At 42.6% G+C, this 21575-nt stretch overlaps 1 protein-coding gene across 1 annotated transcript; it reads left to right on the forward strand.

Annotated features, from left to right (window-relative positions):
- The first annotated feature begins 11929 nt into the window (after positions 1–11929).
- Positions 11930–21150, forward strand: LOC119372614 (uncharacterized). The gene is made up of 6 exons (XM_037643090.2): positions 11930–12175; positions 14840–14985; positions 16328–16411; positions 17464–17502; positions 18470–18520; positions 21026–21150. The coding sequence occupies exons 1-6, from the start codon at positions 12112–12114 to the stop codon at positions 21074–21076; spliced, it is 435 nt and encodes a 144-aa protein (XP_037499018.1). The 5' UTR covers positions 11930–12111; the 3' UTR covers positions 21077–21150.
- Positions 21151–21575: the final 425 nt, after the last annotated feature.

The following is a 21575-nucleotide window of genomic DNA, read 5'->3' on the forward strand; positions in this document are numbered from 1 at the left end:
ATGTGAAAAGCACCTTATAGCGGAGTTCAATCCGGTTGTGGTGTGCGGCGCGACCACCCTTACTGCGCATGCGCAAGCCCTATCCACTCCCCTCTCCCCCGCTCCACTTTCCAATTCCGCTCCCCTTTCCCCCACCCTCTCCACTTCTCTACTCCCCCTTTCCCCTCTCACCCCCTCTCCCCTTTCCCCCTCTCCACTTTCCCTCTGAAACGCGGGCTCTACATGCCGAAACGCTGCTTCGCATCACCTCATTATCCCCTTTAGCGAAAGATGGTTTGGTTTTTCATTGCTTTTTCACATGCACAAAGCCCAGCGAGATTGGTGCCACGTGATTACGATGTGCGTTTGGCCGCTATCTTGCGCTACACTCTTATACAGCAATGATAGTAATTTTGTCGGCACACGCGAGATTGAAAAGATCGAAAAAAAGAAAACTGCGCTCGAGTTGTACTGAATGTTTTCTTACTTGTGTCTCCGTCTTCTCGCGCAGTTCAAGGAAGTCTAAATCGTCGAACATTTTTAAGGCGAAAGCCTTAGATGCCTCATCAAACGTGAAATTTCACCGCCGGCGTCTCGCGTCCTGCGGAATCGGGGACGAGTGATGCAAGACATCATCATCACGTGATGACATCACCTTACGACGTCATCATGACGTCACAAATTCTGATGTGACGCAACGCGCCATGATGCCGTTGTAGCGCCCTCCTTTGGGTGGCGAACCAAACCGGAGGACGCGTGCTCTCAAGAGAAGGCAATAAAGACGGCGCTTGGCAGTGACACGTGAAGCCGCGGCTCGTGTTTCCTGCTGGCATCGATTCTGGTTCAGCCGTCTCGTTCCTTCGCTCCTATGGCATAAGCCTACACTGTTATCATCACATGACAACGTAGCTTGGTCAAAGGTGGGCCGATCACGGAGGCAGTGGAAAACCGGGTGAGGTGCCTCCGATCCAGTGCGAAACCACGCTTGGTGCACAAAGCTTTCGGGAGGTGGCGGGGCAGGGCCAAGACATCCAGGGAGCCTACATGACGGGCCGGTCATGTAGACTCCCTAATACATCGAATGAGAAGGAAAAGAACATGGCTTTCACCGTCTAGTCACCGTAGGTGAATGCGCAAGGGATCCTGTAAGTTTTTCAAAGCTAACAATACATTCTTAGGGAATACTATCTTTATTCACTAGCTGGGACAGTATGAAGCGCTCCCATGGTAGTGCACAGTGCTCAGGGCTGGGCAAATATACTTTGAAATTGTATCGCGATACGATACAAGATACTTAGGCAAGAAGTATTTTAGATACAGATACAAGATACTGCAACACTGATTCTATGCGATACGATACATTCTAATTGTATCTTAAGATACTTCGATACATTCTCAAACTTGTTAATATATATCTATATAATGCAGCATTAAACGCCTATACACATAAATGTTCGCTTGAAAATTTTAATAACTGCGACCAATTGTGTTTCATTTGAATGAAAACTATTAGTATCTCAAAATTTGTGTACTTCTTGTTCAAGCTAAATCTATTTCACACCGAAACAACTTATTCGCGTTATTTTAGCTGGTTAACCTGACAGCTGTTTATACGTTTCGCTGATAGCTGTTCTTGCTTGTAGCTTTTGTAATTGATCGGAGCTAGTCGCTGCTGCTCTTGCTGACCAGCAAGCGGGTTGTCAGCTAACCATATGAACTTCAATAAGAAGCCTCCGCACGATGGCGCAATTACCGATGTGGAGTTCTACCTTGACGGTAAACATATTACGGTTCTCGCAGTAACGGATCACCGGAAAGGTGTACATCACCAAGAACATGTGCAGCCCAGAAACGATTCAGACGTATTGTAGAGTTGCGCAAAGCGCTGCTAGACACCAACGCTATTCGCATTATTGCCACTTAAAGATCCGATTAACTGGTGAATAGCAACAGTAAGAGAATTCGGGGAAGCCTAAACAACGAAAACATATCTAAGTAAAATAGAAAACCGGGTCCGTATCAAACACAGCGAATAAGTATGGAAACACGATACAGGAAGCGCCCCCAAGAGCTAATAATAATTGTTACGTTTTGCGTCGAAAAACCAGAATATGATTATGAAAGACGCTGTATGGAGGGCTCCGGAGATTTTGTCCACCTGGGGTTCTAAAACCTACATATAGGCACACGGGCTTCTACCATTTTCTCTCCATCGAAATCCGGCTACCGAGACCTTCGGGCCAGCAGTCAAGCGCCTTAAGCACTAGACCACCGCGGCGGGTAACAACTAAATTCAGTGCCTATGGAAAATGGCGTAAAACGACTCTTTGGGATGCTCATGAGAAAAACGTAGCATTTGGTCCAACAGTGTTTCTCGAATATCTTTGCGAAAGTATTTGAGATGGCGCCTAATAATTTACGTTATTATAATTCAAACTCAATTTCGCGATTTTACTTAGTAGTAAGCAGAATTTAGGTTATTGCATACACCAGGCACGTCCGGATTATTATATATTTGTTCTCAACATCACCTTTACATAACAGTAAATTCAAGTGGAATACAGGTATGTAAACTTACAATCCACTTGAAGAATAACAGCAGCAGAAATGACGCAGACAGTTAAAACTAGGAATAAAGCAGAGAGCTTACATTGGCAGCCCGTTAAAGGCATATTGCAGTAAGCAGACCGGCAGAAAAGAAAACAATGTAGAGACATAGGTAAGATATGGGGTGGAAAACAAGGACAGCTATGAAAGAACTTCTGCTGACAATCAAATTATGATTTTAAAAACTCTTTGAATAAAAGAAAGGCAGAAATACGACCAGATATCGTCTGTTAGGTGATTGCTTGTTTTGTTAAATCCAGCATCGGTACCGTTGGTGCTATAGCTGTTAGAATCTTATTTGCATATAACTCAATCTCACTGCGTGTAATGAAAACTTACATTCACAAGATCCTTCAAATCGCCGATGTGTGAAAGCCACGAGAGGCAAAGCAAACCGCCATTCTTCCATTCTCTAGACTTCGTAACGAAGCACCACACAAGCGGAACTTCAATAATAACTTTACAGCGGCATCAACATGGGTGCGAAAGACGCCGCACGCATCGTAGTACGCGGCACAAGAGAGTGGCTAAGTGCTAAGTGTCGTAGAATTGACAAAACTTAAAAAAAAATAAACGATTAAACAAAAATTCGGCTGGGCGCAGACGTTCGCGCGCTTGTCTGTCGAGACGACGTGAGCGTCGCCTCGTAACTCTGCTCAACCAATATATAGGGACGCTCAGAGCTTATCGCCTATGCTCGCTGGAAAACTCTTGCGGAAAGATAAAATAATGTCACTGCCTTTAGTTTTATTTTGGCGACTTAGTGGCAGCAGTATCAGCTTGAGAAGCGGAGATCAGCCAACGTTTGTTGCTTCGCACGGTGTTGGTGCGATTGCAGTATCTTGTATCTTAAGATACACGATAGATTCTTCAATGTATCGGAAATACAGATACAGACACTAGTTTTGCGAGACGTATCGCGATACAGATACAAGATACCCATAGAGTATCTGAGATAGTATCGAAGATACATGTATCTTCGATACTGCCCAGCACTGACAGTGCTATAAACCTTTTAGATCATTCTCTAACCACAATCGCGCCCAAGTCCTTACTACGTGCACCTCTTGGCGTAGTCAGTATTATGGACAGCTCACTGCTGTTCTTGAGTAGAGTAAATGGACTCGCGTTTTTAACTTAGGAGCAGTTTAACGGTTCGCCCTGTAGTCATCCCATTTCTCGCGTAGGCGTCACGCCGTCTCGCGTAGGCGCCACGATTCATACATATAAGTCGAGCAGGCTGCATGTTTGGAACGCGTGGGCGCGCCTGCGTGGGAACGCCAGCATCGCCTAATTCGTCTGTCCAAGCCAGCAAGGCGACATGGGAACGCCAACATCGGGAGTTCGACACAGATCTACGGAAGCGAGAAGCGGAGGGGAATCGTCAGCGCCGGGAGTTAGACGCACCGTGCTCGGAGCACCAAACAAAGAAAAAACAGTAAAAAGGAGACTATAGAACAGAAAATAATCACAAGACAAATCAGATAAGCACGAGAAAAGAACAGGAAATGGTACAAAATATCCCATCCCATAATCACACAAAAAAAACACAAAAGAGCAGAAAAGAGCAGACAAACACAATATAAACACAGGAGGAACACCGGCGAATGAATGCTGTGTAGTTCATACAGCTTTCACTTGAGATTGAACTGGCTTAGGTATTTTTTTAAACAAGCGCTTTTTAGTTACAAGCGTTCAACAAGCTTCCTCTACATATAGGGGCAACTTACGGCTCTTCCGTAGTAGCGTACTCAGTTATCTAAGTCGTCCTTATTTATTTCTAAACACAGACGGGTGTTTTCAAAGGCAAAAGGATTTCGAACTGGTGCGCGAGCACCGTTCGTAGCTCTTACAAAGTGCTTCGAAAAACACAGTATCATATGTGACAGGCAGGCAGTTAGTAACGGATGGCTAGTAGCTACGACAACTTTTTTTTTTCTCGATGAATGTGGCATAAAAGAAAAAAAGCTTGCAAACTAACGCTCGTTTTTCAATTTGGCCATTTCAGATGTTTGTGCAAATAGCCTCTGAAGGAACTGAATGCGCCGCCACGAAGTCTGGAATCGCCGACGCTGCCGAAAGGGATGCCGCTGTAAGTTTAAAAAGTTTCGTTTCCTCAATGACAACTTGATTATTGGGCATTCAACCGTGACTGAATATTTGTTAAAAATTGGTTTAATCGATGACTTAGAATGGTTGACGCTATAAATGTTTTATCAGGATATTGTAAGGCTTTGTTCGCCACGTATTTCATGAATTTGGCATTAAATGCTGAAACATTGCTTTTATCGAAGCCTTGTTGACCTTCGTAATCTGTAACTGAACTAAAAAACCATTCAAGGAAAGCCCTCGTACAGTGTAACCTTACTTCTATGCAAACATGAGTGCAAACATATTATAGAGGTTAATAAAAAAAGCATTCATCATGCATTATTTCCAATGTATCACCATGAGTGGGAGTATAGTCATTAATATCTTTATCCCCCAGATAATTTATGCACACCGAAGGAAAACACCCACTACTAGAGATCTATAAATAGCCCTCTCATGGGTTGGCTGAAAACAGCCTAAAGCCTGAATGCTTCCTTGATTTTATTGTTACCATCCAAATTTGTACCGCCTTTGGCGTGGCTTCCCATTAGTCGGCACCTCTGCCACAACTTCAGGAAACCACCGGTTACCTGCATAATGTATACGGATTCGGCCCGCCTCCATTGCTTCCAATTATTCTGAGATATGCATTCTATACATGTGCTTTATTTTCAATTAGCACCTCCCTCTTTTAGTCACTTATAATTACATAAATTTGTGTGTTCCATCTCTCGTTGCGTGGTCCTTACCTTCACGACATCAACGTCCAAGTTGCTCCTACGTGATCTAACGCTGATAGCAATGTAATCGTTCCACAGCCTCCTACTTTTTTATTCTGAACGCGCGAGCGTTGACCACCGAGTAGATAAGTACCGCATAAAAGACCACAGCGGCGAAATGAACGAGAATACGCGCCTGCTCGCGATAAGCAGTCCTGCGCAGCTGTCTTCTGCTAGGCTGTTCCGGGAACCGGACACCATCTTCGCTTATTTCGAGCACCGTTATCGCCAACCTTTTTCTGTTTCTGAACGCTGCCACCACACTTTAAACAAAAGGCCAAGTGGTCGCGCGTGAGACGGATGGGATGTGATGTAGACCCGATGATTATACTACGTGCGTATTTAGTACTTACTTTTTTCTGTGGTTCAAGCATCCCATTCCAGAAGCAAAAAATATATCTGGCACTGCAAGCGAAAAACAGCACAAAAAAGCAGGTGGCGTTATGTCCGTTTCGCGTAACAGTCTGGCAGACGAAAGCTGCACTGGACTGTTAACTGGGCGTACCGGTATTCTCGTTCACTTCGCCATTGCACGCCGTCATCCGGCGCTCATCGACTCAGCGGTCGACGCTCACGCGTTCATGTTTAAAAAATGGGCTGCTGTACGCTTTAGCTTTCGCTATGCGCGTTTCCAGATTTATAGCCTCACAGTGTCCACGATGAAGCCCAGGAAGTTTAAATTACTTCTCTTGGGTAAATGTGTTCTCGTCTCGAGACAAATAAATCATAGTATGCCAAGCGGATGTTTTTTTTTTTTTTGTAAGCTGCCTGCGCATGCCCCTCGCATGCAAGTACTGATGCCAGTGTGGTCTTATGAATAATACTTTTTATCTTCATTCTTTTGCAGATTAAGCAATGCTTCAGAGATGCGGCGGACCATGCAAAGGTGCTCATTTCTTAGACAGAACCACTACTAAGCTCGTGTATTGTCTTTGTGATGTGAATGTTCCCTAGACCCAGTTCACATTGCTTAACATTCTCAGATGGTTCGCGCTCTTCTAGAGAAAAAGGTATGGTCTTTTAAAGCGTCGTAAGTTGTTTGGTGCTTGGCAGCAACATATGTAAAAAAATATTGCTTGCCTTGGTCTTTGCAAATCTCCCTGATCAATGATAGAACTGAAACTTGTTTCAAATAACACTTCTAGCCGATGACTATCTGTTGTTGATGTCTGGCACTTGTTCTAGAAATCAGGGTAAAATTTAATATAACGAATACGGCAGCAATCGCGTTACGAAACAAACTTCTTTCCAACACATTAAAAATTAGAAACTGGAAACTAAGTAAACTCAACAGCTATACTATATTAACCCTAATTAAAAACTTGATATCTAGAGCCTTACGTTTTGCTGCTGGAGCACCGTCTCCATCGCTCGTCGGCTCACGGCGCAGTTGAAGCATCTTTGTGCTTTTGGAGGACTACGGGCCTAAGTGAACGCCTTTGACTGTTGTAGAGTGCTACCGCTACATACGCGTCAGGCATTTACTGATATTTTCCATCTTTCCTTCCCCCTTCTCTCTCTCTCATCTTTATACTTCCCTTTCCCATTCTCCAAGCGTAGGGTAGCCAACCGGCCATGTGCCTGGTTAACCTCCCTGCCTTCTTTCTTCCTTCCTTCCTTCCTTCCTTTAGCGAGCGTGACATCTACATCTAAATATTTGAGACTCCTTATCTAAGTACATTCCCAGAATGCGGCTATCTTATAGGGTACTTTAATGTCATCACGTATGCTTGAAATCTGCTTCAACCAAGTCGAAACTGTATGTGTTGTGGGTGTTTCATTATCTGTTGCCACAGCCCACGGTAACCCTTACAGATGACGAAGCGGCTGTCTTCGATGCCATTAGGGTAAGCATAAGCCTCGCTTTGTCGTAGTCGATTACCTGTAGAGTGTTCCCGAATGTGCGTAAAATTCTAGTGGGTACTGTTCAATACCATGGCGCAAATCAGTGCTGCGGAAAACCACAAGGTCAAGCAAGGTTTTCATATCCAGTGTCCTGCTTCAGTAGTCAAGTGATTCGCCTTCACGCTAGTCTCCTGCTCAGCTGAGAACAGAAGGGTAGAGCGACCACCCCGGAAAGGTGTGCGTGCCAGGTTCGTATACCGTAACTGTGAGGTTTTTTTCGTCTATTAGGAAGCTTTCTTTCCGAGAAATCAGCGTAAATTTATTTGCAGCTTCGTGCGGCAAGCGAGTGTATAAAATTTTTATTTTTGTACTTTTTGACAACTCCTCCAACTAGCAGGATTACACGGAACATATTTGCCATGAACAAATTTATAACGACTGTCCATTAAACATTGTTCTGTTGTGAATGATGCGAAAGTGCCGCTGTAATCAACTTCTTCTCTTCATTTGCAGGCCTGCGTTCGCAAAGGTTTGGAGACACTGAAGCATTAAGCAGAATGTAAAGTAGAAGCGACGAGGCTGCTTTGCCTTTTCGACAGAACTCTTGAGTGTTATTTAATAAAATTCTTTTCTTCATTTCACTCACTTCTGGTAACGATTGTGCAAGCTCAATTTTCGTCTCTTTTTTGTTTTTGTGCTAGAACTTTTGAGATCAGAATGTTACTAAACGCATTTCGCGAAGAAGAAGAACTTTATTCATAAGGGTTTGGGATAAGAGGTCATGAACTCGATGGGTGGGGCCCCAAGTCCAGGGCTCCACTGGCTACTGCAGCAGCCTGCCTGACGTGACCCCGGAGCGCAAGCAGTACTTCCGCGTCAGAGCTGGCGAGCTGCGCCTACCATTGCTCGAAAGTATTAGAAAGATTATAGTGACCTAAAAAGGTATACAAATTTGGTGGTCGGTTTAGGCGAATAATTCCGTGTTTAAATCGAAAAAGGAGCTCACTTCAACGCTTTCGACCAAATGACGAAATTTGCACGTCTCGGTTGTCCTAACAATGTACCACGCATGCACCTAGACAAATAAACGCCCACCAGATGTGTTGTGCAAAGGATTTCAACACTGTTGGTAACGTTGGTCAATTGAAGCTAGGCGTACAACTTTTATCTAGCATCGATGCGCAACCGCCAAACCTACCTGCACAAGAAGAAATGGTTACGTGACGGCACAAAATTATGCCCACAAGACCAATCGACTTTCTCCTATCTTACTGCATCTCTATATACACCAATATACATATATGTATGTAAGTTCTTGTCTTTGATAGCTATGATTTTTGAGTAAACACTTCCTTCTCCGTAGCACACAGTAAGACTTGATCTTTAATTCGCAATTTTAGAGTTATCATCCATCCTATCCTAAACAAGTGTAACGATGTGGGCTTGTTGGGGCATCTTGAAAGGCAGTAGCTTAGCGCTGGTGAAGACGAGGACAACAAGGAAGAGGTGCTGGACACATGGGCGCTATTCTAACATTTTTATAGCCACCCGGCTCATGGCCCGTACCCCGTAGCGGATGAAGGCTACAGGGGATTTTCGCAGCAGCAGCAACAACAACCACCACCACCACAAAGTTTCCTACAATATTTACTAGAGGAAACTCTGGCGCTGCGATCGTTCAGTCACCATGGGAATGATGGGTAGTACATGAATTTGCCTAATCATTGTCCTCACGGCTTCGAATGCACTTGTGACTGTTTATCGCTATGTTTTCGCATTCGTTTCGGAAAAAAGAATGGACCGTTATGAACGTCGTGACCCGATTATTGTTGTGTTTTGGCAATTGCTTCGTAGAAAAGAAAAGCTCGTTGTGAAGCCCGTGAGCTGATTTGAATTTCTGAGCCTGAAGGGGTCAATGTGGTGAAGTGGAACTGCTGAACTTTTGCTGAACTTCGTCTTGCGACAAAGCGGCTGCGGGCCACACGAAGCCAAATGGAGCCGAAAGAAATGAAGCTTAGACAAATCCGTATACTACCCATCATCCCATGCTGGCTGAAGCGTCGTGCGTTGCAGCTCCCATAGACACTAGCGCCAGAGTTACCTCAAGTGTATTATTAGGAAACTCCATGACAACCACCACGAAAGAGGAGATTCTTTATTAAAACAACACAAGCTTTAGCCCAATAGAGGTACGAATGTCGTCCTTTTTTGGCAGCATTACGAGATCATCAAAATATAGTAGACTAGTCTTCCACAGGGGCACAATTCAACGCTTTTAAATGCGCCCAGATCTGTATCATCGCTCTTCTTTTAAGGAATACAGTGATATAAAAGTGACAAAAAATAAAAATAAAACTACAGCCACACGACCCCTTCCGGCGCGAACTATGATCTACCTCGAGCCACTTGATATTTTATTGCAATAAAGAAAAGGCGATAATAAAACGGTTCATGGATTTTTAAGTTATTAATCTTAAATTGTGTGTAATTAAAGATCTATTTGTTCTGAAGCGAGTCATGTCCAATTTTTGTGTAATAATAATCAACTCTTAGAGTCAATACATGGGCAATTGGTTATCTATTATATCCATTCCGAGCAAGCAAAAATGGCTATTTTGCCCTGCCCCTTGAGACGTGGGACGTCGAACAGCTCGTAAAACATGGTAGTGTATTCAGCATAGCGAAACTTTGCACAGTGAAGTTAAACTCAGGGTGTGTGTTCAAATGTGCACATTGCGGTGCAAACCGGATGAAGTAACAAGCGGTGCGTGACAAGCCCCTACAGTTGATATGTGCAGTTGTATACACAACGCCGCTGAAAGAAATGAGTCATCATCATCATCATCAGCATGGCCACGCCCACCGCAGGGCAAAGGCTTCTCCGATGTTTCGCCAATAAACCCGGTCCTGTGCTTGCTGCAGCCACGTCATCACCGCAAACTTCTTAATCTCATCTGCACACATATCTTTTTACCTAGCCCTCGCGTGCTCGCCTTCTCTTGGAATCCAGTCGGTTGACCTTAATCACCAGCGGTCATCTTGCCTTCTCGCTACATATACTTCCTATGCCCATGTCTTCTTGCTGATTTCGAGTAAGACGTCCTTAACACTCGTTTCTACCCTGACCCACTCTGCTCTCTTCTTGTCCCTTACGGTTACACCTATAATTTTTCTTTCCATGGCTCGCTGCGTCGTCGCCAATTTAAGTTAAATCCGATTCGTAAGCCTCCAGGTTTCCACCCCTTGTAGGTAAGTGCCGGTAAGATGAAGCTGTTATATACCTATCTCTTGAGGGTAGTGCTAAGGGAAAAGGCATTAAAGAACAAAACGCGTCGCATCGAAGTACAAGAGGAATAGCGAGGCTAAGGAACACGTAGACAGCTGCAGAGAAATTCAAAACACATAGAAAGGAAAAAAGGCGATAGTATTTTATATATGAAGTCGGCGGAAGGTCAACACTTTGTCGTGACAGGCATTAAAACTCGAAGCACCAAAAGGCGTTAGTAAAGATTTTTCACATGAGATGTGATAAAGAGATTAGAAATATTTTTCGATTTCTTCCAAAGCATATTTTGTCTTCTCACTAGTTCTGGGAAGAACTGTTTCAACTTCTTTTTATTTCTCACCCCTTAATATTTTTCAAACCTTACACATGCTTCTCTAACAACACGTCGGTCCTAGCGTAAGACGTTGGGAGCCTATTGTATGCTGCCAGTCATCTACAGCAGAGAGCCGGATACGAAATGTTTGCACACAGATGAGCGAGAGCAGCGCTTGACGACATAAAGCCAAAAAGAGTCCACAGAAAGCAAGCGCATAGAAAAAAATTATTGTTCAAACTTCTTTTCAAGGTCATCTTCACAACAGCGCGGCGACTTCTACCACCATGATTGAACGTGCACGCGAAAACAATGAACCCAAGTAACTTTCATCACGTCTTTTAGTATGTAGTCTGTGAAGTGAGCTTTTATCTACTAACCTGAACGAACGGAGTGAGTAGCGTTTTCGCTGGAAGTGTTTACTGCCCACTCAGAATAGGCCCAATCTTTTTCATCTTGTCACTTCACAACATAATAGCACTATGACCGGGACATTTTCCTCGAGTATGTCAATCGAACGCTCATTGCATGCATAAAGAAGTACATATCAGATGTGGTTCTTTAGTATATTTTATGTTCCAGACATGCATTACAAAAAAATAATCGACGCTTGCTTAACTTCCTCGTCCCTTAATAATGTCGGTCACGGCTCGCAACTCGATTTCCAAATGTCGAAATAAAAAAAGAAGAATCCTACGCCTCTGTTAGATATGCGCATCTCAGAGATGGGACGTACACTACCGACTTGAAAGATCAGACGCCTTCTATCAGGAAGGCATTAGGCAAACTGGTTTTTCCATGCAAAGCACCACGTTAAAAAAATCAAGAAGTGCCACCTTGCGCGACCAACTTCCTCATGCGATTGAAGTGAATCAAAAATAAAAAACATAAAGTCAGCAGCTTCGAGTTGACGCCCCATTATTGTAGACCTTGACGGCTCCCATTGTAATTTTCTTTTATTCTTGATTTCCGAATACTCCCTCGCTCACTCAGAGTCGTTTGCGCCTCGAAGTTTATAAACACACTTGAAAGGCGGGTTCCGCTACAACACGAGGACACCAGCGTCATCTAGCTGATGACCCGGCGATGCATGCCGGTAGTATATAAGACAACGCGTCAGTTCCACTCCGACACGTCTGAATTTTTTGCAACTGGATACGCCGCGCTCGTGTTGATATTGTCTACTAGTTAAACGTAAGCCCAGCTCTACGATGAAGACGGGTTTCGTGCTGTGCCTTTGCATCGGCTTCGTGTGCCTTGTAGCCGCCGATGAGGGTGAGTTCGCGCATGTTTGATGCGATGGAAGGTTTAGTTTAGTTTAGTTTAGTTGATTTACAACGACCATGTGACTTGAATTTGGGCCGAAATGTTGAGAACTGGTTCGAGGAGAAGAAAAGGCACGAGTCACAATAACAGACTTAAAAGAACTTAAGGACACACAACATTGTTACGCACTAAAACGTATAGTCATGCTCGGTCAGCCACTTTTGAAGGAAAATTTGGAAAACCAGACTGAAAGCGCTCACAAAAAAAAACGCAGTTACAATGAAAAGAAAATTCATTTTTTATGAACATCCCTGGTAAAAATCAGCACACAGAAGACATAACCAGCATTGTGGCCTAAAATGTTTGCTGCAGCTGAAAGTGTTTTTTCATAAGGTTTTAGATTTTGTTACTGCAAGTTCACTCCAACTAAAATAAAAGTGTTTAAACCAGGCGCTTTAGAAGCATTTCTACTATGAAGTATTAAGTAAACATTACTAAAATGAAAAATTCAGGCTACACAACTCACTTTAACAGTTGAACAATTTATATTTGTAAGAGCGCACGTGCGTGCAGAAATTTGTTCTATACGGGGTGTTTCAGCTAGGAAGCACCAAATATTAAAAAAAATAAACATAGGCCTTACGCGCCTACGATTAGCCCAGTATTACAGTATTGTTTTGAGCCATACAGAGCACTTCAGAATATTTTTTTTCTAATAATTTGTAATATTTTTTTTCTAGTTTCTCAGCACTTAAAAAAATATTAGGTAAGGAAATTTTTAAATAGGAACTCCAGAGAAAAGTTGTAGCGCTTGTTCAGAAACATCGAATTTTTAACATCTATGCTAAGATGCTACCCTGCTTATTTTTTTCGGCCTTTCCTTAAAGCGCGCGAATTAAAAAAAAATACCTCGTGACTGCCGCCTAACGCGCGGCTCGTTTAGTGCCCTTAAATGTAAGTTGACGAATAATCGAAGGCTGCTCCGCGCACGAAGGTCGATTGAGCATGCCATCGATGGCTGCGATGGACGCTAAATGATGGTAGGGCCGTACCGTCTAAAAAAAATTTACGGAAGAGCGGCCGCCACGTGTGAGTGAATCCTTTATCTCGATCCTTCATCACGCTGTCACGTTCGCCTCTTCCAAAGCGTTGCTTCATTGGTGCGAAAAGAAAAAAAAATTCAACCAGCTCCGCTTCGCGGACACCGATGAAACAGCGAAGCTTCTGGCGTTCCCTTCGTCAGGCACACGCATTTCTATGTTTTTCAAGTCTTTCAGATATCTTGTACCACTGCTTTTTATTAAACACTCTATGTTAAGATTTGAGGTGTTGGGATAGCCACTACCTTTTATAATCACAAGGTATCACGTGACAGTGGTGTGGCTATGGTAACGCGCACGCCATTTCATGGGCTAACTGTTGCCTTCTTCCTTCTTAGTGGAAGTTGTGTGTAGTGAGATTTAACCAATTTCTGTAGCACGTACGCGCTTATGAGGACGATAGTTTTCTGATAGGCCGCACAGACTGCTGTGGCACATACCCGTTTGTTGGGCTAACTGTTGCCTTCATTTTTAGTGGATCAGTGGTGAGCACTGGGATTTACCCAATGTCTGTGGCGCATACCCGTTTGTGATGCCCGCAAGCGTTGTCACGACTCCCGGACATGAAAGGTTCGACCAAGAACAGCTTATGTGTTAAGAAATGCCTACGCTGCATGAAATGCTGCCTACGGTCTCATGTGGCATCTTCTCCGTGGCTGCCGCTTTTTCGTTGAAGAATTTTCCTTTTTTTGTTGAAATGGTACGCCCCTTGTGACGCTCAACGTCCGTCGCAGTCCCCGATAGCCTGTTCCTATGTTTGTACAGCGACTGGCACTTGTACTTGTCTTTACCGGGCACAAGTTCAGCCCATTAAAGCGTTTCATCTTTATCGACTACGTCCTGCTTTTCTTCACCTTAGCGACAACGTGACAATATTTAGCTCAGTTAAGCTTCAGCGGTCAAAAGCTCCAATAATTTACGAAAAAAGCTTTAATCTGACATCTTTTTTGACGAAAACCTTCCTTACCAACGGCCGCAATTTCTTGCCGCTGATGTAAAAGCGCCACTGATTGCACAGTGTTTACAATTCACAGTTCATTAATTTTATGCATGTTGAAATGTGACTGAAGAAAGCAAGCGAAAAAACCCAAAATTACAGGAACCTTCTACAACAACGTGAAAGCTAGCGTGATACTCTTTCTTGTACAGAGGTCAACATACTTGTCTAGAACACAGGGACGGCGCGCCCCTGCCTGCAATGACGACGTTTGCCGACTACGCTTGGTTTGAAAGAGCCCAAATTATAGCATACATCAAATAAAATAAAATCAAATCAGATCAAAGTAATTTATTTCAGTTCACTTCCTGCGGAGACAGATACTAAAGGCTGAAACAGCCTTTAGTCTCTAAAGGCTGTTTGACCGCAAAAATGACCTCTAAGGATGGATGCTCAAGTGTGGGCTATCTCAAACTGCTTGTTATTGGTGTACACGACACTGGAGCGTGCTCGAGCATGCCACATCATGCAGTTCCAGCGTCCTATACAAGTGTGTTGACCTCTGTTAAAGAAAGTTAAGGCTCTTGTTACCCACCACGGGTAATGCGTATATTTCTGTGGATGATATTCTTGCAGCTGAAGATGTGGCAAAGCTCATAGAGGAGACTATTCGAGAAAACGCTGGCAGTGACGCCCTGGCTGAGAAAATCTTGGCAAGAGTCAAGATTCTTCAAGATTGCGCCGCCGAGCATAAGGAGGAGGGCATCGAACTGCTAAAAAAGGTAACTTGCAGTATAACGAGAGACTCGTGCTCTCTTCCACTTTTTTTATATATGTCACCCGTGCTGTCTAGTTAACACAAGATCATGAATTCTAGGTGGTCCGTGTTGCTTGTAAATTAAATGTGTGCGCGCATTGAACGTTACCATATAATATGGAAGACCCATGACATGAAGTTCCTAGATAACGTTCAACTAACGACATCATCCCGTTGGTGAATAAGCAACAAAAACACAATTTTCAAATGTAGCTTGGCAAAGTAGTCAAGATGGTAAAAATATATAGAGAGAATACACTTTTTTTATTCGATAGACTGCCTTTTGGTATCGCAGTCTACAGCAGCGCAAAAAAGGCGAGGTTTGCTTCGGGCATAAAGTATTGAAAAGGCAATAGATGGAAAGAGCTATGGCAGTCGCGATCGATCGATCGATCAATCAATCAATCAATCAATCAATCAATCAATCAATCAATCAATCAATCAATCAATCAATCAATCAATCAATCAATCAATCAATCAATCAATCAATCGTAAATGAATAATTAATTAATTCAATCAATCAGTCAATCAGTCAATCAATCAATCAATAAAACGCATTTGTTTTCGCCATAGACAATACATTTTACAGCGAACAGTTGCAGGTCAGAGAAGAAATCTTCATCGAAGCAGCATCTTTCAACAAGCAATGAATAATTACGGGAACCACTTACAGTACTATCTCGGTAGCGGCAATAATTACTGCACTTATTTAGTAAAGCACAATACGAAGTAAAGGCACGACACCATCAGTGCAAGCATAATAAATACCTGTTACGACGTCTGCCCTCTCGTTTGAAGTTAATCGGTTAGTGTTATTTCCCCAGCGAGAACACCTACAAGCGGCTTTTCACATCACAGAGCTTGGTGGTGAAGTAATTTGCACTTGGACAGGACTTTCACAGCCTCTGTTGCCCAGTTAGTAAGCCAGTTTATATCTTTAACCTTCATTAAGATAACAAAGAAGAGTGGTTCTGTTTAAAATTTTATAGCACTTCTAGTTGTAAGGCGCAGCTTGATCTGATCCTACGAGTAAGTACGTTTCTGTATATCGTGTAAAGCCTCTAGCTCGCTTTAGGTTGGGAAGATTAAGACGATTTAAATTCGAGAGATGTTATGGTAATTAAGCGAGTACTACATCACAGATATTACTTAAGTTACGCACTTTTGTTTGTTTCGACTCCTCGTGGCGCTCAATCTGTATGTTTGAATGAAATTCAACATCAGGTATTGCTTCTGTGAGAGGAATTTGTGGCAATTATATATGTACATGCATAATTATATATTATGTATTACTTCTTTTATTTCAGTACACTGTGCCGATAACGAAGGAAGGAACGCAGTGCGCCGCAACGAAATCTGGAATTGCAGACGCTGCCGAAAGAGACATCGCTGTAAGCATAAATTTCCGTAGTCATTAAATTAATTAATTAATTATTCAATGGCACATTGCGTCAATATGTACAGACGGGTCCACTGTTAAAAGGAACACTTGCGTGCAGGGCATGGCCGGATTTCGCTCTCTTGCAGAAGCATAATGGCTTACATCCGCATAAAACTACTGGTAGTTGGCAGTTCTGGCTCGTTTTGACAGACTATAGTGCCATGCACGAACAATTTTTCCACATCCAGTAGCAGTTAGGGGGCTAGCAATATGGAAGGTGATCGTTCGAGTGTTCCCTTTAACAGTGGACCACACTGTACATAATTCACATATATTTATTTAATAATTCAGCGCTTCCTGACGTGGACAGAGCACTTGCGTATGCTCGCAAACGATAACTCCATTACGTTGTCTAAAGCTGTAATACCGACTCACGTGCTTAAACTTGCGACTAATCAATGCTTGCAGGTTCAGCGTATAGTTCCATGTTGCAAGGAATGCTTGCCGAAAGTTCGGGTGCACAATAATTTGCTGTTTTTCTACATTCTACATCACCATGGTGTTTTGCTTAGCGTGTACAGACAGTACAATATTATTTGTTCGGCTTTAACGTCCCAGACCCATAATATGACCATGAGGGACGCCATAGTGGAGGGCTCCGGAAATTTCGATCATCTGGGGTTCCTTAATGTGCACATAAATCTAAGTTTATGGGCCTCCAGAATTTTTGCCTCCATCGAAAACGCAGCCGCCGCGGCCGCGATTCGATCCCGCGACCTGCGGATCAGCACTCGAGCACAATAACCTCTACACCGCCGCGACAGGTAGCGTGTACATTGTATTTCAAGCTAACATTTATACACTTATAGTAACGATAAGTAGATGTGTACCGCGCGTGCTTGAATGACGACGTGATAAATGACATCATCAAATCAAAAAGTGCAATAAGAACGGCTGCGTAATTTCACAGAAGCTGTGACTCACAAGTCGAGAATCAGTTTGCCGCCACCAACTCGTACAAATACCAATGTTATTTTGTTGTTTTATTCTTTTTTTTTTCAGGAGCACCAGTGCTTCAGGGAGGCTTCGAAACGCTTCAAGGTATGATGTTCATTGATAGCGAAATTTCGCACCAGCTACATTCAGTCATGTCAGTTTCAGTTTGAGCTCATTTATGTAAGCGCGTAACGTACAAAATAGTTATACACACGGAAGTACTCACGTAACAATACTAAAAGAATGGGACCTCCGGTTAGAAAGTATATCGAAATTTAATGAACGTTTTCAATTGACAGAGTAGTGCCGGATCACACTGGTAAAGTTGGCACAGACGAAATTATATATATATATATATATATATATATATATATATATATATATATATATATATATATATATAGAGAGAGAGAGAGAGAGAGAGAGAGAGAGAGAGAGACAGACAGACAGACAGAGAGCGAATTATAAAAGTTGTCACGCAGTCACTGAGAGTGAAAGGTATTTTTAGACACGACGTACGCTTTCACAACTTCATTCCGACGGCCGTAGGACCTGCCTTCGCCTGGGCATACAGAGCACGTCACCCACCCCTATATGCCAAAAATTGGGGGCCCCCAAGCACGTATTAACACCTAATAACAGAGAACATTGCGCATCCGTACATGTTTCAGTTGATGAAAAGGACGCCACTGGCACCGAGTGCTATGACAGTGAATCAGGTGTCGGCAAAAACTAGTACAGTAAGAAGGTACAACGCAAAAGAACAATAGTATGGTTATAATTGGAACACACGACAAAGGAAAACAGTTTTGTTGGTCATGCATTCATTGATAGCCATAATTTGTGTTCGTGTCTAATTAATGGTTACCTCACATTCTGCAGAATGATTTCTGTTGCAAGAGAAAATGTCTCCGGGGTACTATTTTCGATACCATCGTTTATTTTCTTTTAATGAGTGGTAGTATTCGATATTACCGATAGGAAAGGCCGGATTTCTGACAATTTACCCTTCCGAGAAAATTTAGTTCAGGACTCTGTAATATTACCGACTCACGTGTCATTTGCCATGCAGGAATCAACACCCCCGACTGAAAAAGAAAACGCCACCTACGAAGCCATGAAGGTAGGTACAACCCGTGGGTTCCTAACAATAAGTGATAGTAATAAGTTGGGATAAACGTCCGCACACGTTTAACCCAAGGAAGCAACACGCAGGCGTGGTAAGCCACGGATTTTCCCGATGCATATACATGGTCTCTAACGCATTACCCTAGAAAGAACCGCAGAACAAACAAAAAGAAATATGGCAGCTTCGCGCCAAGCCTGAAGAAAGAGAGGAGCTTGGTGGCCTTCCTTTTTTCTCTTTTTTTTTCTCTTTTTCTTTCTCTTTCCCATTGTTTCTTGTATCTGTCTTTTGTACCTTTTGCTTTCTTTTGTTTCTTTGTCTCTATCTAATTATTTCTCGTTCTCACTCTTTCTATCTTTATTTCTCTTTTTTTGCTTTCTTTCTATTTCATCTGCTTCTTTCTCTCTCTTTCTTTGTTTCTCTTTTTTTCTCTTTTTCTTTCTCTTTATGTCTTGCTCTCTGTTTTTGCTTTCTATTTTTCATGCCTGTTTCTTTCTTTCTATTTCTGTCTTTCTATCCTTCTTTCTATCTCTTTCTGTCTATCTCTGCTTTTTTCTCCCTCTTTCTTTGTTTCTCTTTATTTCTTTCATTCTGTTGCAGTTTTTCTCTGTGCTTTTTTTATCTCTCTTTCACTTTTTCTCTTTCTATTTCTCTTCTTGTATTTCTCTCTATTTTCTCTCTCTCTTCCTTTCTGTCTCTCTTTCTCTCTCTCTCTCTCTGTCACGTTTTTCGCGTGCTCTATTTCGCCGAGCAAGAGTTTTCGTTTAACGCTCGCACCTCCCGTCTCGTAGTGGGCTTGCTGAATTCATGAGACGCATACCCACCTGTAGTTTTCTGCGGATACCAAAGTTTTTACAGCCGGCTGAAGGAGCTCCGCTGTTGAAAAATTGCCGAAAAAAATTCCTAGGAATTTTCAGAAGGACCACAGGAACCTTCGCTCTTTTCGCTGCGTCAATAATACAGCAAGAAACATTTGAGAAAATGACGGCTAGAGGATGGACAAAGCGTGGAATGACTGTATGCCCTTTTTGGTATCAGCTTTCCGAAACACGGCTACACTCAGGCTTCAATTGTACTTGAGATTTCAAGCGTACTTGAGAGCGTTTCAAGAATTACCATGCGGACGCTATCAAGCTGCCAAATCAGTTAGTCAGTGCAAAGAAGGATCGTCTTGAGTGAGTAAAACGTGCGAAAGAACGAGGACGAGGACGAGGACGTTTTATTCCTTCAAGATGGAATCACGCCAACTTGCCTAATTAAACGTCCTAATGCAAAGGATCGTCGGGCATTAACGTAAGAATATTTACGCATCCTTAGCTGAGAGTTGGATGAATCAGAAACAGGCAATTAGACATAATTTGAAAGAGCGATCTGGAGGTTCTCATCATCACCAGTGCAGCAAATAAGTTATTTTCCTGCATGCCAAAATTTTTGCCGCGACAAACTACTTAAATTTTCTTGCACTATTGTAGCAATTAGATTGTGAATAATTTCAAGTTGAGTAAGTATTTTTCGAGATCATTTGAGCAATGCTTAATAAAACTTTAAAAGTATCCAAGCTGTCTGACAAAAATATGAATCACGACTTTCGCTTATTTAGCGACCCTTCAGTTAATGTGAGAAGCCTGGTGTAGTGTTTTTTCTTACGGCTTGTCTAAATATTTGATTTGTCTTGACATACATATTTGCGCAACCTTCGTGACGTCGAATTCGTACGCCTGTGTTGCTATGGACCCTTCACTAGCGTTGTGGTTATGGTCGCAGACACTCGCATGTTTTCTATAGAGGGTGCAGACTACGGCATGCAGGCACTTGATGTTATAACTGAACAGCGCAAGGAACAGGTGGGCACGAAGAAAGACAAACACGTTTTGTGCGCAAAAAAATGCATTCATACTTCTTCACAAGAGAAGAAACGAAATGATGGATGCATTGTAGCCATCAACTAACATGATTGGATTTGTGAGTAGACAATTAACACAAAAAATAGAGCCTTTGTACAGTTGGATAAAAAGTAGCTGTCCCCAAAATACGGGCCGTTTCATTTTTTTTATTTATATATATACAAAATTATTTCGTAATACGCTCCGGCCCAAAGGCATTACGCAGGGAGAAGGAAACATGATTTTTATTGATCATACAATGCTAGCTTAAAACCATGGATATGATATAAAACAGATGGGAAGGTCGGCTACGTTACAGCCATCTATCCCATCATAATAATATTGATATTGAAAAAACACAAAAAACAACAAAAACGAGAAAGAATGAAAAAAAAATACTAAAAATAGTCAGAAGCACTATATAATATATACGATCTCTGACGTATGAAGAATGGCCAGAGTCGAATGTAATAGGGTGGTCACACAGACTATGGCGATAGAGTACGTGCTTTCTGTTACGAAACAAAATAAGGAAACACACTTTCGGCTATTTACTTGATCCACAGTGGCTAAAATTTTACAAATTACTCGAACTAACCTGTGTCACCCATCGTTTCAGGCTTGCTTTCTTCCAAAGCTGGCAGCATTGGAAGCATCTTCGGCCGCCTGATGAACAGCAGCAGCCCACGAGCCTTCGCCTCGTCAGTTGCTTGAGCTGTTCTACAGAATTAAAGAATAAAAATGTGAATTGCTGCGTTGTTCCTCGTTTTACGTGGCTTAATAAACGTCATAAGAACGGAGATTTCGTGGCAATTCTTTTTCGTCCCTTGTAACTTTTCTCTGCTGTCCCGTGCGTATGAAGCTGTCTCATTTTCACTGGGACAGTGCGAAGAATTGCATCGTGCTTACTGCACCAGCACTGCTGTATAGTTAGATGCCCACCATTGGAGATCTAGCTTGGAGCTTCCCAGAAATCATTCAACACAGCACATGGGAAGATATGTAATAATTATAATAATGATTGTTTTGGTTTTACGTCCCAAGACCACGAATGATAATGAGGGAGACCGTCGTGGAGGGCTTCGGAAATTTTGACCATCTGGTGATCTTTAACGTGCACTGGCATCGAACAATACACAGGCCTCTAGCATTTTGCATCTAATGAAATG

This window comes from Rhipicephalus sanguineus, chromosome 10, assembly GCF_013339695.2.
Source record: "Rhipicephalus sanguineus isolate Rsan-2018 chromosome 10, BIME_Rsan_1.4, whole genome shotgun sequence".
Taxonomy (NCBI): domain Eukaryota; kingdom Metazoa; phylum Arthropoda; class Arachnida; order Ixodida; family Ixodidae; genus Rhipicephalus; species Rhipicephalus sanguineus.